Below are 18,126 nucleotides of genomic sequence, written 5' to 3'. Positions count from 1 at the left end.
TCCCCTCCTACTGGATGAATGAACTGAATAATAAAGCTTAAATTAAAAACAATTTTTCCACTGTCATAATATCCACATATATTCTACATCCATTGAAAAGTGCTTACGTCACTTAACAAAAAGAAATTATTATTTTTGCTGTATTTTGGATGTGAAACCGTTATTTTATAAACATTTAATGTTATTTTAAAAACTATAAAAATATACATAGTATAAAAATGACCTAAAAAGTGTTGAAAAATGGAGTGCGATTTTAAAAGTTTAAGATTTTATAGGTAATTTTTTAAAATTGTTCTTTAAGACCATATCCTTTTATATAAAGTTGCAATTTTCTTTGTTATCTTCTTTTGGGAAGCTTCATATAGGTTCAGAGGTGGTTTTAGACTATTTTTTAGATTCAAGTCTTGTAAAAGTTTTTCGTCTTCCCCATACCCCTTTGAATAGAGAGCTTCTTGATGTCAGGGGCACAGTCACTAGTAAAACTCATAGAAAGGGGACAATAGGCTGTTTATTACACTAGTCCCCCAAAGTTTTATAACACGTTTTCTTTTAGGACTTAGCGCCTAGCCTCTAGGGGCTTTGCCCCAATAGGTAATTTAAAAACAAAAAAATTTAAAAAAGTGTTTCTGGTGCTGCCATTTTATGTGAAGTAGTTTCCCCAGCTCATTTCTTGGGAGGTTTGGGGTGTTTCATCCCCAATGAAATAGCTTAAACCCACCAAAAGATCAATAGATATATACCCTGAAGAGTAGATTCTGATCGGTTCATTGGTTACCGAGATCTTAAGGGACGGAAGGACAGACGGACTGACGGACAGACATCATTCTACCTGATAAAGAGTCCCTAGATGCTAGGGGCACAGCCACTAGTAAAACTATTTAAGAACAGTATTTTACTAGAAGCTTTTTATAGTGCCTATAAAAAGTGTCATCATACTGGCCTACCATTATTCAATTAAAATGTACCCTGGTCTGTCATTGGTAATGTAGTCTGTTAAGTGGCCTACCATTGGTCATTTTTATAGGCACTATACTATGGCTGGACTGCGCGGACTCTATACAAAACCTCCCTATGGATATATTATACATATAATAGAGAGTCCCTAGATGCTAGGGGCACAGTAACTAGTAAAACTATATAACAACAATATTTTAGTAAACCTAATCTATGGCAGGACTGCGGACTCTATACAAAACTTCCCTATGGATATATTATATATATAATAGAGAGACCCTAGATGCTAGGGGCACATTAGCTAGTAAAACTATTTAAGAATAATATTTTAGTAAACCGAATCTATGGCTGGACTGTGGACTCTATACAAAGCTTCCCTATGGTTATATTCATCATAGTTTAGGTACAAAATTAATTATTTGTTAAAAACTATGCTATTCTATCATGAGGGTCAGTCCGTACGTCCGTAATGGATAGCTCTTATCAAAAATTTATGCATGTTTAGGCTCAAATTATAAAGCGTAGCAACTGTATAAATACCAGAACGTACGTAGTAACATTAAAACCAAAATCCAAGACACAAAATTTTTTGACTCAATTTTGAAAATCGCGCCAGGGGGGTCCGTATAGTATTCAATTGTGCTCCCTACTTAGAAAATAGCTTAAAAGATGCCATTGTTACAAATCTATCATTTAAGCAATATTTAGAGATTTCTAGTAACACTAATAATTAGAATGTACTAGTTGCTCCGCTTTGTGTTGATCCTTCAAATATTTTTTTCTGTCCTCATCCATTTACTGAGATTAGAAAACTAATTGTTAGACGTTGTAAATCATTAAGGTTCTTGTTATTTAAATGGATTTATCCTTACTTGGATCTTAAACCAGATTATCATTTACTCTAATAAAGTGAAACTCACCCCAATTACCAAAATCCCCTCCCTAACTATTGGATGAGCGAACTGACCAATAAATGATGTCCATATCAGCAAGCTAAAATGATGACAAATTTTCCCCTGCATATATATCCATGTATGTATATTCTATATTCATTGTTTTTGTTATTTAGCAATAGAGCGAAGTGGGTTACCAGATCTCCCCCATGGATTTTTCTACCATTATAATTCTGTGTAAGTATATATCTATCTATCTATCTATCTATCTATCTATCTATCTATCTATCTATCTATCTATCTATCTATCTATCTATCTATCTATCTATCTATCTATCTATCTATCTATCTATCTATCTATCTATCTATCTATCTATCTATCTATCTATCTATCTATATATCTATCTATCTATCTATCTATCTATCTATCTATCTATCTATCTATCTATCTATCTATCTATCTATCTATCTATCTATCTATCTATCTATCTATCTATCTATCTATCTATCTATCTATCTATCTATCTATCTATCTATCTATCTATCTATCTATCTATCTATCTATCTATCTATCTATCTATCTATCTATCTATCTATCTATCTATCTATCTATCTATCTATCTATCTATCTATCTATCTATCTATCTATCTATCTATCTATCTATCTATCTATCTATATATCTATCTATCTATCTATCTATCTATCTATCTATCTATCTATCTATCTATCTATCTATCTATCTATCTATCTATCTATATATCTATCTATCTATCTATCTATCTACAGGGTGGGGCACATAAATCCGGAATTTTTTTTAAACGGCCATAGTGCCAAGACTACTTGACCGATCAGGAAGTTTGACCCCACTATAAAAAGCTTAGGTAATAACCTTTTTACCCATAAAAATCTTTGAACGATGTAGGACGTGTACTCCGAGCTGGCCGCGGTTATGTTCAGCAAGGTAAATCGGACTGCGCCCGTTGCTCATGAAACTTGCTGAAGGTACTGTTAGATACATAAGTTAGGTACTAGAAATGACTAGAGCTCCTAATCCCAACTAGCTTGGCCGTAGTACTCCGGCCAATTGACACGTGGCAGATTGTGAGATGTCAAAAACGAAAAAATCTTGAAAATTTTACGGTTCTCGTCTTCAGAGGCCCATATGGAACCTTGAATCTCGTTTTAGACTATGGGTTGCGACGACAACCCTAGCTCAATCTCCATGCCAATTCCTAAAATATAATATAAAACGTCGTTCTAGCTAAACTGTGGCCCAAATAAGAGCCGCCGTGTCAAAGGGTAGCTTGAAGGATAGTAATTTGGATCCTGCGGTTACTCACGTCCCTAAGGAAATGTGGCCTCCCAGCAGCCCAGATCTTAATCCATTGGACTATTGAGCTCAGGGCTACTTTAAAGCATGATCCAATAGACGTGCTGATACTAAAAAGATATCCCTCATTGCCACTATAAAGGAGAATTTCGCCATCTTGTACAGGGACATGATGACCAGGGCCTGCGAGCGGTTCAGGGGGCGGGTTTGGGCGGTAATTGAGGCTGGCGTCAGTCATATATCTATTCAACCTCTCGGTTTTTAAAATTGACAATTAGAAAAAGTCCGGATTTATGTGCCCCACCCTGTATCTATCTATCTATCTCTAATAGGTTAACTCACAAACAAAATATGAATTTTACATATTTATTGAGACATTACAAATTGTTTCGTGCATGTTTGCACTCTTCAGATGTCAATGTAAAACTAAAGTGTAAAATAAATTTAAATTTAAAGGGTTTCTACAAATACGTTTGAAGATTTTTTGAACATAATATTTTTTAAACAAGGATGACAACATCCATAAAAGCGAAGCACTGAAACGGTAGGACAAACGGACATTAACACTTGTATAGTATCAGAACTAAATAATCAGAATATAAATGCATAAGAATCGGAGCTAAATTGTAAGTAAATTTGTTGAAAAACTGCTTGATACAGGATAATGTTTATGGACATACTTACATTTTTAGGACTTGATTATAGAGTTTCTTTGCATATAACATTATACATTGTTGTCCCAGAAATCAACATACCAAAAATCAGATCAATCGGATGATTAGATCACATAAAAATTTGTTTTAAAAAAGTAAAAAAATCAACATGTTTAAAATGGACGTACGGGCATTCTTGTTATGATTATAGAGTTGCTACGCTTTCTAAATCGTACCTAACTACTAAGGAATCACCCAGTAAAGTTAGAACTCGATAGGACAATTCTAACGGACGGACCGACCCTAATTAAGAAAAGCTTCGCTTTTTAGAAACAATAATACAGACTTTCCCCAAATTAATAATTAGCGAGATTTTAACGGACAAAAATGCTAATTATCTGTAGTAGAATATACAGAGAGGGAGGGGACATTGGACTATAAATGAAATAGGGACCAAAAAAAATTACAAGCACTTATGTGCATTTACTTGGGTACTTTTATTAGATCTGTATGGTGGTTCTAACTAAAAGTGTCCTAACTTTTTAACCAATAATTTGTGCATCATCATTGGAGATGTATATCAACTTAATATTCATCTAGTGGCATACGGTAGAGGGGTGTACAACACTCCTTGTAAATGTAAAGATCTGCCTTCCTTTTGTCCCCCACCCCCTAATGGTTACACATCCCCCTGGTAAATCGCTGTGCACGCCACTTAGAGTAAATGATTTTGTGCCTGCTTGCTGTCAGGTTTGAGTCTGGTCCACAACGCATCATATTAAAGACGTTAACAATGCTAAATACTGCTGCTATGTCTTGCACGTGACACTTTTAGTGAGAATGACTTGGCCCATAAACATATACAACTCATTACTATGCACTGTTTGAACTTACAAACAAAAGTCAGTTAACATATATAGTTGTGAATAGTACACAACTTTCATAAATGGATGCATAAACTTGGGCTCTATCGGAACTCGCCACTAAGGTCAAGTACGTAGAGTTAGCTTCGATACAATTATATAGTGAATTTGCAATGCTGTCTGACATAAGTTATATTTTTAAATCTAAAAACTATAGATCTTTGAAATATTTTTAATCAAAAATAAAAAAAATACGAATAAATATTAAAAAGAATAATATAATTAATAATTTTACATAATAAAACTGTTATAAATAGTATTGAATGTATCTATCTTAAAAATTATTTAGAAAAAAAGCAACGCCTAGCGGACAAATTTTAAACTACATAACCTACAACTTTGTTAATGTTAACTGGGAAAATATTATAACTTTGATTAGCACTTTGATGTTAGGATTTTTAAACGTATGTTATTTAAGATCTCTAAAAATGCCTTAAATAAGTAAACAATGTAATTGTCCAGTAAAATCTCAATAATAGCTAACGTATTTCTTTTCTTCAGAAATTATGGTTTTGCTTTTAGACATATCTTTAGGGTGTGTGTGTGGGGGGGGGACTACTATATACACTTCCCCTTTAACGTCTCCGGTCCCTTCCCCCTCCATAACATGAAGGGGGGGGGGGGGTGTGAAACAAATTACAAGATGCTGTATACGGACATACTTACATAAACAGACTTGATTATGGAGATGATTCGCTCACAACAATATGGTGTATACTGTATAGATAATAATCCAAGCAATCTTTATTAAAACAAGGATGACAGCATCCATAAAAGCGAAGCACTGAAACGGTAGGACAAACGGACATTAACACTTGTATAGTATCTGAACTGAAAAATCGGAACATAAATGTATAAATGTCGAATCAAAATTGTAAGTAAATTTGTTGAAAAACTGCTTAAAAACAGGATAATGTTTATGGACATACTTACATTTTGGACTTGATTATGGAGTTGCTTCGCTTATATTATTGTTCTTTGTTGGCCCAGGAATCAATATACCAAAAATCAGATCAAACGGATAAATAGAACACTTGAAAATTTGTTGTTAAAAAAGTAAAAAAATCAACATGTTTAAAATGGACGTACGGACATTCTGGTAATGATTATAGAGTTGCTACGCTTTCTAAATCGTACTTAACTACTACAGAAATCATCATGCAAAGTTTGAAATCGATAGGACAATTCTAACATGCCTAAATTAACGAATAAAAGCTATCTATCTCGGACGGACGAACGGACGTACGGACCAACCGACCCTAATTATAGAAAAGCTTCGCTTTTAAAAATATCCATATACAGCATCAACAGAAGTTCCGTCGAGGCAGGGTAAGAAATGTTTCTTTCTTGAAATTCTTCTTCTTGATCTTGTAAGCCATGAGAGGGACAGTTTTGCCAGGTGCTGCGTGAAGTTGGTCAGGGGGTGGGGGCAGATTCTTCTTCAGGATAGTGGTTGAAGGAAATCATTTTTGTTTCAGAGCGTTGATTCAATTTTGATCAGAGGTCTCAACTATTTTAATAATAGGAGACTAGTTTCATCTTAAAAGTAAAGGTATCAAAATCTATCTATCTATCTATCTCTTTTGTTTAAAGTATTAGTTCTTGTTTATAAGCTGAAATAAACTGCAGGGGTCTTAAACCTAGCAGTTCCATAATCCGGGGGGGGGGGGGGTACCCTTTACTCAATATAACCTAACCTAACCTGATGTAAAGTAATAAACAACCAAACAAAAAACTACATCCTTATTTTTATTTTTTTTTCAAAATAAGGAGTGGAGTCTGTATTACTGCTCAAGATGATACTTTTTGTGATGGCACCTTCTAATACAATAATTTTCAAATTGTTTAGGCCAAATGTTTTGTATGATTCGGAGGATGAAGAACATTTAAAAGAGTCAAGATCTTTGGCTAGGTGTTCATACAAATTTTTCTCAAAAAATTTGCGGGATAAATAATTAATTAATGCTATTTCATAAAGTCATCTTATTTTGTCTGAAGCTTACGATTTAATAAATTGCTGGTATTATATAAAGTAGTAAATTTATTTAGTATGAGGCTTAAGTCTCAAAAAATATTGCTCTGAATTTTCAGGGAAGTTTTATACATGTCTTATATTTGTATACTTTAGAGAACGAGAACTTTTAAAAGAATCAAGATCTTTTTCGCCAAAAAAAACATATTTTGGTTATTCCATAGTTATCTATGTTGTAATTTTCCAGGAAGCTTTATAAATTTCTTGGGGTAATTCATTGACCTCTAATAGAGTCCTGAGGCGAAGTAACTAGACCTTTTACAAAAAAAAAGTAGTGAGGTTTATTTACAGGGTGCGGCACATAAATCCGGACAGATTCTAATTTTTAAACAAATTAATATAAAATAGTCAATTTTAAAGATTTTATTGAATTTTAAAAACCGAGAGGCAGAATAGGAATATGACTATTAGATTATTAAAAAAAATGGCCGCCAACCTCAATCACCGCCTCTACCTGCCTCCTCAACCGCCGACAGGTCCAGGTCAAAATGTACCTGTCCAAGCTGGCGTAGTTCTCCTTAATAGTGGCAATGAGGGGGGTCTTTGTGGTATGGGCACATAAATTGGTGCATGCTTCAAAGTAGCCCCAGGCCCAAAAGTCCATTGAATTAAGATCGGGCTGCTGGGAGGCCAGCTTGTTGTACACGTCCATCTTCGTCCAAAAAATTTTTGTGCTGATTGGTCAAGTAGTTTTGACGCTATTGCCGTTTAAAAAGCGTTCGGATTTATGTGCCGCACCCTGTATATGAAGCTTAAGTTCTCAGAACACCATAAACCATCTTATTCGTTGATGGTTTGTGCAATTTCTTGCCCATTTTCTGCATTGCCCAGCAGAGGCACAGCAGCTAGTTCTATTAGATCAAGTAACAAGATTAATTTTGTCTGAATTTTTAGAATATATATATAAAAGTAACAGGATGTTTGTGAGTTTGTTTGTTTGATTTTCATGACAGTGTAGCTTCTCATAGGCAACGGGAAGGTTTATTACCATTTTGGGGGTGGGTACCAACACCCTTCAAGATAAATCGACTCTGGAAAAGAAATATCGTAGAGTGCCGCCTAGGCCCATAGAAGCTAAGTCTGCAGCTGTTAGTCTTTAATATTTTAATGATAAATTTCCATAGATCAGTTTGAAACCTTTCGATATTGTGCATTTTTGAAGAAAGTAAGATATCTATTATTTAATTTTGTCAAAGTTAAGTGGGTCAGATTAAGGCAATACTTTTGTTTCTATAAATAAAAACACACTATATAAAGTACTAGCGGCTTCGCCCCTAGCCTCTAGGGGCTTTGCCCCAGGAGGTTTGATCAAACCAATTTTTCATATTTTAGATTTAAAAGAAAAATAAAAAAAATTTTAAAAAATTTTTGGGGAGGGGATTTTTCAATTTTTTTTTGAGGGGTGGGGGTGTCCCACCCCCCCAAGAAAATAGTTATAAACCTTCCCGGGACTTATGAGAAGCTACCCTGTAAAGGAGAACCCGATCGGTTCAGCGGTTAGCGAGATCCTTCGCTACAAACAGACAGACAGACAAACAGACAGACAGACATCGTTCTACTTTGTATTATAGATAAAGTATTTTGCATACAGCTTAGGAACTCAATAAGAACTAAACTGATTTCTTTTTAAGGAAAGTTAGATGCTAGGGGCGCAACCGCTAGTCTTTTAATATTTTAATAATTAATTCCTATAGATTAGTTTGAATCCTCTTGATGATATTGTGTATTTTTGCTTAGCCTTTGTTATTTTAAGAAACAAAACTAAAAAAGCCTAAAAACATATAAGACCTATGTGAGGCTTTCGAAATCTTAATCCTAATCGTAATATTAATTTTCTTTCTTTTTGTATGAACACTATTATTTGAAAAGGCTAGAGCGTATATTCCTAGATCCAAGCTTTAATCAAAATGTTCTAAACAGTGTTAGATCAATCATACATCCAGGTAAATAACAGGAATCTAAAGGGATAAGACAAAGGCCAATAAATTGATGATCTTCCCCAATAATAATACACAAAATTATGCCTTCTGTAGAATAAATTTAGTGGTTGACACATTGTATCACTCAATTTAATAAATCAACCAACCAAAATTCCCTTATGTCCCCAAAGTCGTTAAGCAAACCAATAAGAAAACGTTAATATCAAACTTTGGGGACTAATGTAATAATTTGCCCATTATCCCCTCTCTCTCTGGGTGAATAATTAGGGAGGGGGTGGTAATCGGCTGTTTAGTACACTAGTCCCCAAACGTTTATAATAAAGCTTTCTTCGTTGGCTTGGCATGTTTGGGGACTTTTATTGAACTTTGATTGGTTGGTTTATTAAGTTGAGTGTCCAAACGTTTGAACCACTAGTTGTAATCTACAGAAGGTGTTATTTTGTATATCATCATTGGGGATGTACATCAATTTATTGGCCATTGTCTTATCCTTTTAGATCCCTGTAAAAGAAACAGGGTTTTTGTTTGTCTGTCTGTGTGTACTAAAGGATTTCGCTAAACCGATATGGTTCTCCTTTACATTGTAGCTTTTCATATGTCCTAGGAAGGTATATAACTGATCATAACAAAATGTAGCGTAAGACATAGCACATCCGCTCGTTGTCTAGTAGGTGTTAGGTTCGGATCTCAGTTTAACATTAATTGAATATATAATAAGACGCTAAAAATGGGATCTACTGCTGCTATGTCAGGTGTGCAACATAAATAGTTAGTAAAAAACAGGCGTACCTCATTACCAAGTTAACACTTCCATACAAAGGACGTGCAATCAAATGTTTGGTTGGCTCAAAGACGTTTGGCGGCTATAGCAATATTTAATCTACTAATAAGGTTTCGTGATTATTGAAATCATTTTTATATTTTATCTATTACAGAACCGAGAGCTTTAAAAGTTGAATTTGAAGATTTCAATGAAGATTACTTTTACAAAGAAGATTTTTATGACTATGAAAATGAATATAATGAAACAATTGAGGATCATAAGAATGTCAGACATAATGTTGAAGAAAGACAAACAACTCCAGAAAATGTAAGATTAGATCCTCTATATCCTTAAAATTAAGAAACAGGATGTTTGTTTGTTTGGCTGTCTGTATCTAAGGATCTCGCTAACCGCTGATCCGATATGTGTCTCCTTTAAGGGAAGCTTTAAAAATTGGATTATCGAATTCAACTCCCCCCTCCTAAAGAGCCCCTAGAGGCCTCTAGGGGCGTAGCCGCTAGTTACAATATAAAATATTGGGATGTATTTTTGTCTGTCCTTCTGTACACAATATTTTACTCAGAAAATAGATTCTTAAGTGTCTACTATGAGAACTAAACCCCAATTTTTTCTAAAATTCTAGAACCATCTCCAAGCTAAAAAAGCAGACGCTCTAAATGCTTTAAAATTATCTTAGTTTGATATTTAACAAAAATTTACTTTGACAAAAAAATGCCTGTTCAGTACTGATAATCACTCCCGCTTTTTTTTAATAAATTGAAAACAATGTTGCATTACTATTATCCTATTTTAAACCCAGCGGGGCTAACCAGTATCTAATATGACCTAACATAATATAACTTTACTTAAAATAATAAACAAACAAATGAAATATTATCCCCCTTCCTATCTTAATAATAAGGGGGGGGGGGTGTATATAGTCCTCAACAGGGTACTTTGTGTGAAATCACCAAAATTTTTTCTTTTTTTCAGGATGGATGGTTCCAAACACTTATGCCAATATTGATAGGAATTCTTCTCATTGTTGGGACTCCAGTTTTCATGACACTGGTGGGGGGGTCAGCTGTAGCTGCTAGGTTCCTATACTCACTTAGAGATATAGATCCAGGTATAGATATAGATAGATAGATAGTTTTCATGACACTAGTGGGGGGGTCAGCTGTAGCTGCCAGGTTCCTATACTCACTTAGAGATATAGATCCAGGTATAGATATAGATAGATAGATAATATGATAAAATAAAAGAATTATTGGATGTTTTTCAAAAATATAAGTAACTTTTCCTTTTTGAATTTCCATTCGCAAATTTTTCAAGAATCTTTTAAGAAAATTTCTTTCCTTATTCAAACTTAATTTTCTTCTGAATCTAAATTATTCTCTGAAATATAATATTGAGATATTTCCATGAAATGATTAAAATTCTGCATTAAGGAGTGGAGTAAAGAAAAAAATGTTTCGAAAAATAAATATTCTTTTTTCTTTTAAAGCAGAAAGTCAGACAGACAGAAAAAAACAATGTATAGACTACATGCTCACAAATATAAGAATTTTCACTGATGATTTCATTTGACTTTCTAAGTAAATTATAGAGTAGCTTCGCTATCTATAATACAAAGTAGAACAATGTTTGTTTGTCTGTCTGTTTGTATGTAGCGAAGGATCTCGCTAACTGCTGAACTATCGGGTTCTCCTTTACAGGGTAGCTTCTCATAGGTCACGGGGAGTTTTATAACTATTTTCTTTGCGGGTGGGACACCCCCAACGCCCCCAAAAAATACAAATCCCCCCCCCCCAAAAAAAATAAAAAAAATTTCTTTTTAAAACTAAAATTAAAATAGTGGGGTCAACTACTCCCCCTCCCCCCCCCCGCTAAAAAAAATTCCCCCCACCCTTAGAGGCTAGTGGTGAATCCGCTAGTTTTACATAAATTATTTATCTTCTAAATTTTAGCTGTACAGCCAGTAATGATGGATTCAGCATTGAGATATGTTTTAATAAATCTTCTAAATTTTAGCTGTACAGCCAGTAATGATGGATTCAGCATTGAGATATGTTCTAATAAATCTTCTAAATTCTAGCTGTACAGCCAGTAATGATGGATTCAGCATTGAGATATGTTCTAATAAATCTTCTAAATTCTAGCTGTACAGCCAGTAATGATGGATTCAGCATTGAGATATGTTCTAATAAATCTTCTAAATTTTAGCTGTACAGCCAGTAATGATGGATTCAGCATGGGATATGTTCTAATAAATCTTCTAAATTTTAGCTGTACAGCCAGTAATGATGGATTCAGCATTGAGATATGTTTTAATAAATCTTCTAAATTTTAGCTGTACAGCCAGTAATGATGGATTCAGCATTGAGATATGTTTTAATAAATCTTCTAAATTTTAGCTGTACAGCCAGTAATGATGGATTCAGCATTGAGATATGTTTTAATAAATCTTCTAAATTTTAGCTGTACAGCCAGTAATGATGGATTCAGCATTGAGATATGTTTTAATAAATCTTCTAAATTTTAGCTGTACAGCCAGTAATGATGGATTCAGCATTGAGATATGTTTTAATAAATCTTCTAAATTTTAGCTGTACAGCCAGTAATGATGGATTCAGCATTGAGATATGTTCTAATAAATCTTCTAAATTCTAGCTGTACAGCCAGTAATGATGGATTCAGCATTGAGATATGTTCTAATAAATCTTCTAAATTCTAGCTGTACAGCCAGTAATGATGGATTCAGCATTGAGATATGTTCTAATAAATCTTCTAAATTATAGCTGTACAGCCAGTAATGATGGATTCAGCATTGAGATATGTTCTAATAAATCTTCTAAATTCTAGCTGTACAGTCAGTAATGATGGATTCAGCATTGAGATATGTTCTAATAAATCTTCTAAATTTTAGCTGTACAGCCAGTAATGATGGATTCAGCATGGGATATGTTCTAATAAATCTTCTAAATTATAGCTGTACAGCCAGTAATGATGGATTCAGCATTGAGATATGTTCTAATAAATCTTCTAAATTCTAGCTGTACAGCCAGTAATGATGGATTCAGCATTGAGATATGTTCTAATAAATCTTCTAAATTCTAGCTGTACAGCCAGTAATGATGGATTCAGCATTGAGATATGTTCTAATAAATCTTCTAAATTCTAGCTGTACAGTCAGTAATGATGGATTCAGCATTGAGATATGTTCTAATAAATCTTCTAAATTTTAGCTGTACAGCCAGTAATGATGGATTCAGCATGGGATATGTTCTAATAAATCTTCTAAATTTTAGCTGTACAGCCAGTAATGATGGATTCAGCATGGGATATGTTCTAATAAATCTTCTAAATTTTAGCTGTACAGCCAGTAATGATGGATTCAGCATTGAGATATGTTCTAATAAATCTTCTAAATTATAGCTGTACAGCCAGTAATGATGGATTCAGCATGGGATATGTTCTAATAAATCTTCTAAATTATAGCTGTACAGCCAGTAATGATGGATTCAGCATGGGATATGTTCTAATAAATCTTCTAAATTATAGCTGTACAGCCAGTAATGATGGATTCAGCATTGAGATATGTTCTAATAAATCTTCTAAATTTTAGCTGTACAGCCAGTAATGATGGATTCAGCATTTAGATATGTTCTAATAAATCTTCTAAATTTTAGCTGTACAGCCAGTAATGATGGATTCAGCATTTAGATATGTTCTAATAAATCTTCTAAATTTTAGCTGTACAGCCAGTAATGATGGATTCAGTATTGAGATATGTTCTAATAAATCTTCTAAATTTTAGCTGTACAGCCAGTAATGATGGATTCAGTATTGAGATATGTTCTAATAAATCTTCTAAATTTTAGCTGTACAGCCAGTAATGATGGATTCAGTATTGAGATATGTTCTAATAAATCTTCTAAATTTTAGCTGTACAGCCAGTAATGATGGATTCAGCATTGAGATATGTTCTAATAAATCTTCTAAATTTTAGCTGTACAGCCAGTAATGATGGATTCAGCATGGGATATGTTCTAATAAATCTTCTAAATTATAGCTGTACAGCCAGTAATGATGGATTCAGCATTGAGATATGTTCTAATAAATCTTCTAAATTTTAGCTGTACAGCCAGTAATGATGGATTCAGCATTGAGATATGTTCTAATAAATCTTCTAAATTTTAGCTGTACAGCCAGTAATGATGGATTCAGCATTGAGATATGTTCTAATAAATCTTCTAAATTTTAGCTGTACAGCCAGTAATGATGGATTCAGCATGGGATATGTTCTAATAAATCTTCTAAATTATAGCTGTACAGCCAGTAATGATGGATTCAGCATGGGATATGTTCTAATAAATCTTCTAAATTATAGCTGTACAGCCAGTAATGATGGATTCAGCATTGAGATATGTTCTAATAAATCTTCTAAATTTTAGCTGTACAGCCAGTAATGATGGATTCAGCATTGAGATATGTTCTAATAAATCTTCTAAATTATAGCTGTACAGCCAGTAATGATGGATTCAGCATTGAGATATGTTCTAATAAATCTTCTAAATTTTAGCTGTACAGCCAGTAATGATGGATTCAGCATGGGACATGTTCTAATAAATCTTCTAAATTCTAGCTGTACAGCCAGTAATGATGGATTCAGCATTGAGATATGTTTTAATAAATCTTCTAAATTTTAGCTGTACAGCCAGTAATGATGGATTCAGCATTGAGATATGTTCTAATAAATCTTCTAAATTATAGCTGTACAGCCAGTAATGATGGATTCAGCATTGAGATATGTTCTAATAAATCTTCTTAATGGTATCCAAGGTAAAAATTACGTTTATAAAAATATCTTAACGGACACTAGGAAACTAAAAATAATTGGTTCCATTTTTGTTGGCCTCGAGAGTCATTTATGACTTTTACTTGAATTATCTTGAATAAAATTTATAAAACCATGCTATAAAACCATGCCACGGTTTATATCCAGTGGAAAAGAATCATATATAGAGCCTTTAATTTACAACAAGAAAAAACTTTGCCTTCTTAGGTTGATTTACCTAAATTTTGAAAGATTTACGTCGATTTTATGGATTAAAACAAAAATCGATAAGTCATTTAATTTAAATGTTGATGTTATTTATGTCGTCTATACGGCATTGACTAAAAGTAATCATGGCTGATTTAATATCGATATTTGATATATCAGTAAGAATTTATAATATTTTTTTACATCAAAAGTCTTATACAAATTGATTTTACTTCATTACATGCAAAACAATGTCATTATACATAATTTCACTTTAATTAAAAGCATTATTCACTTTTCAGATTTTTCCCGAGAATCCCGGAATCGAGCATTTCTGGCCAGTTTACCTGTTTGTTTCAATTCTACACTCTTGTATGGCAGGTAGATGGAAATTGGTTTTTATTTCATGAGCTGTTAATGCATTCCTATAATAAAGTAAAAGGATGTCTGTGTGTTGTATAAAGTAGTAAGGTATTTTATCTGTAGCAAAGGATCTCACTAACCGCTGGACCAATATGGACGGTTCTCATTTGCATTGAAGATTCAGGGAAGGTTTATAACTATTGTGGGGGAGGGCATCTTCACACTTCCAAGAAAAATCACCGCTAGTCCTATGTATAGTAACTATGCCCCTAGCTTCTTGTTAGGGCAGGCAGTAAAATAGCCGAAAACATCGATAAGCTTTTATGTTAAAAAAATAATAGCTGGAATTCAAGTGAAAATAAAGGGTATATTGCTAAAATCACGCAACCTCTTCAAAAGTATACGTGATTACATTTTGAAGGGAGCAAAGCACCTACCTGCCTACACAAAATCACAAAAAAAAACTAATCATTGTTCAGACTAGAAGATGCTGGCTGCAGTGCGGATTTTCTAGAATATATGCTCCCTCAGGTAAGCTAAACTAAAAAAGATATGATGTTAAACTGTATATGTATGAAAAGTTATTAAAACATATAATAGTTAGAAATACTGGTATTCTACGATCATAAAGTTGTTCTTAATTTGCATAGAATTAAAAATCTGATTAAAAATGTAAGAGATTTTTTGTCTAAAGCTTAAGATCTCAATAAATTCTTGGTTATTTAAATTGGGTTCTTAATTTTAGGAAAGCTTTATATATGTAGGTCCTGTGGTGGATTTAGGCTATTTTGTTTTAAGATTTAAGCCTTGATGGTTTCAAGCTACGGCGCATGCTATCAGAGAGAGTAAAGAAGTAAAGACGACTTTCTAATGTTTAGGGAGCTGGAATGTTACAAGAAATCAAAATGGCGCATGCTATCAGAGAAAGTAAAATGAACACAAACAGGTACAAACCAGTTTTTCTAATTGGGTATATTTCTAGAGTTTATGTCTAATGTTGGGGGTAAAGGGGAGAGTTCCCCACTCAAACTTTTAAACTTCTCATTTTACCCCCTTTAATTTTTTTATAAAAATATAGTAAGAAAGTAAAATGAACACATTCAGGTATAAACCAGTCTTTTAGGTTTTTTTTTAGAGGTGACGAAACAAGGGAAGGGATGGCCCACAGAGGTCTAAGGGTGGAGGTAAAGAGGTGTTTTACCCCTCTTTAACTTTGAAACCCCTCATTTTACCCTCTAAAACCTTTAAAATCCCGCATCCCCCCCCCCTCAAAATAAAAGATTTTGATTTTTAGGGTGGAGTTGACACACCTATTTTAACGCAATTTTTTTAATGTTAATGTCTGACTGTGCATCTGTATATCTCTCTTTAAAATATTCAATAATTTCTAGACTAATATTTACTTAATATGTTGTCAACAGTAATCTTTTTCAGCACAAGGTTAAATGCAGAAGAAAGATTGTTAGCCCTGTCTATGCCGGGAAGCTTTGGTTGCAGAGTTGGAAGTATTCCGGATATTATTGCCAAGATTGCCAGCATACTAGCAACTAATTTGAGAGACTGTAGTTGAAATAATTGAGTTGGAAAATGCCTATTTTGTAAAATTACTTAGTATCAGATTTATAATACTTAAATCTTACATCAGATAATAATGTAGTGGAAATAAAGTGAAACTTGTAGATGGCTAAAATAACAATTATACCCTCCATCCCCTCCTACTGGATGAACATTTGACCAAGAAGTGATGTCTATGTTGGCAACCTAAATTGACGAAAAATTTACCCAGGATATAATATCCACGTATATTCTACCTACATCCATTATTTATGATATTTCTTTTTAAAAGCGAAGCTTTTCTATAATTAGGGTCGGTCCGTCCGTACGTCCGTCCGTCCGTAACGGATAGCTTTTTTCGTTAATTTAGGCATGTTAAAATTGTCCTATCGATTTCAAATTTTGCATGGTGATTCCTTTAGTAGTTAGGTACGAGTTAGAAAGAGTATCAACTCTATAATCATTACCGAAATGTCCGTACGTCCATTTTAGATTTGTGATTTTTTTACTTTTTTAACATCAAATTTTTATTTTATCTAATCATCAGATTGATCTGATTTTTGGTATATTGATTCCTGGGACAACAAAGTATAATGTTATAAGCGAGGCAACTCTATAATCAAGTCCTAAAAATGTAAGTATGTCCATAAACATTATCCTGTATAAAGTAGTTTTTCAACCTAAAATTTACTTAAAATTTTGCATCGACTCTTACACATTCATATTCTGATTATTCAGTTCTGACACTATGTAAGTGTTAATGTCCGTTTGTCCTACCGTTTCAGTGCTTCGCTTTTATGGGTGTTGTCATCCTTGTTACCTAGTGGATTGCAAAGGAGGTATGTTTGTACTAAAAAAATGGGGGAAATAACCCTACCTTCCAGCACACCATTTATTTTAACCGTTAAACATATTTTTTGGCCGTATTGCAAGTAATATGCCTTAAACTTAAAACATTTGGACTCTAGAATTTATATTCTTTATCCTAATATAAAAGTAATAGGATGTTTACCGAATGATTTTGTTTACAGCTGAACCGATATGTTTTTAAAGCGAAGCTTTTCTATTAGTAGGGTAGGTCCGTCCGTACGTCTGAGATGGATAGCTTTTTTCATTAATTTAGGCATGTTAGAATTGTCCTATCGATTTCAAATTTTGCAAGGGAATTCCTGTAGTAGTTAGGTACGATTTAGAAAGCGTAGCAACTCTATAATAATTACCAAAATGTCCGTACGTCCATTTTAAACATGTTGATTTTCAAATTTTTATCAACTAATTTTTATGTGATCTAATTATCCGATTGTTCTGATTTTTGGTATACTGATTCCTAGGACAACAAAGTACAATATTATAAGCAAAGCAAGTTCTATAAATGTAAGTATGTCCATAAACATTACACTGTAACAAGAAGTTTTTCAACAAATTTACTCACAATTTTGCTTCATTTATATTCTGCTTATTCAGTTCTGACATTCTATAAGTGTTAATGTCCGTTTGTCCTACCGTTTTAGGGCTTTGCTTTTATGGATGATGTCAACCTTGTTCTTTTACAAAGGGTCTCGGAATGTTATAACTATTTTGGGTACCATAACCCTCCAAAGAGAATTCGTCCCTCGAAATAAATTTCCCCCATTTTTTACATTTTTAAAAACCTATGTCAGGTACCCCCTTGA

The 18,126-nt window shown here is 33.5% G+C and overlaps 1 protein-coding gene across 1 annotated transcript; it reads left to right on the top strand.

Moving 5' to 3' along the window:
• The first annotated feature begins 209 nt into the window (after positions 1-209).
• LOC145331167 (uncharacterized) lies at positions 210-16,622 on the top strand. Its single transcript, XM_080175791.1, has 18 exons — positions 210-275; positions 1,287-1,357; positions 2,024-2,084; positions 6,604-6,666; positions 8,656-8,729; positions 9,662-9,816; positions 10,483-10,618; positions 11,524-11,598; positions 12,099-12,173; positions 12,546-12,620; positions 12,864-13,001; positions 13,438-13,575; positions 13,947-14,021; positions 14,266-14,334; positions 14,839-14,917; positions 15,379-15,430; positions 15,778-15,845; positions 16,334-16,622. The coding sequence occupies exons 1-18, from the start codon at positions 241-243 to the stop codon at positions 16,467-16,469; spliced, it is 1,575 nt and encodes a 524-aa protein (XP_080031917.1). The 5' UTR covers positions 210-240; the 3' UTR covers positions 16,470-16,622.
• The last annotated feature ends 1,504 nt before the right edge of the window (positions 16,623-18,126 follow it).

The sequence above is a fragment of the Acartia tonsa genome, chromosome 11, assembly GCF_053477335.1.
Source record: "Acartia tonsa isolate MP-2025a chromosome 11, ASM5347733v1, whole genome shotgun sequence".
Lineage (NCBI taxonomy): Eukaryota > Metazoa > Arthropoda > Copepoda > Calanoida > Acartiidae > Acartia > Acartia tonsa.
The sequence above is the reverse complement of the archived record's forward strand: the minus strand, read 5'-3'. Positions and strand labels throughout refer to the sequence as shown.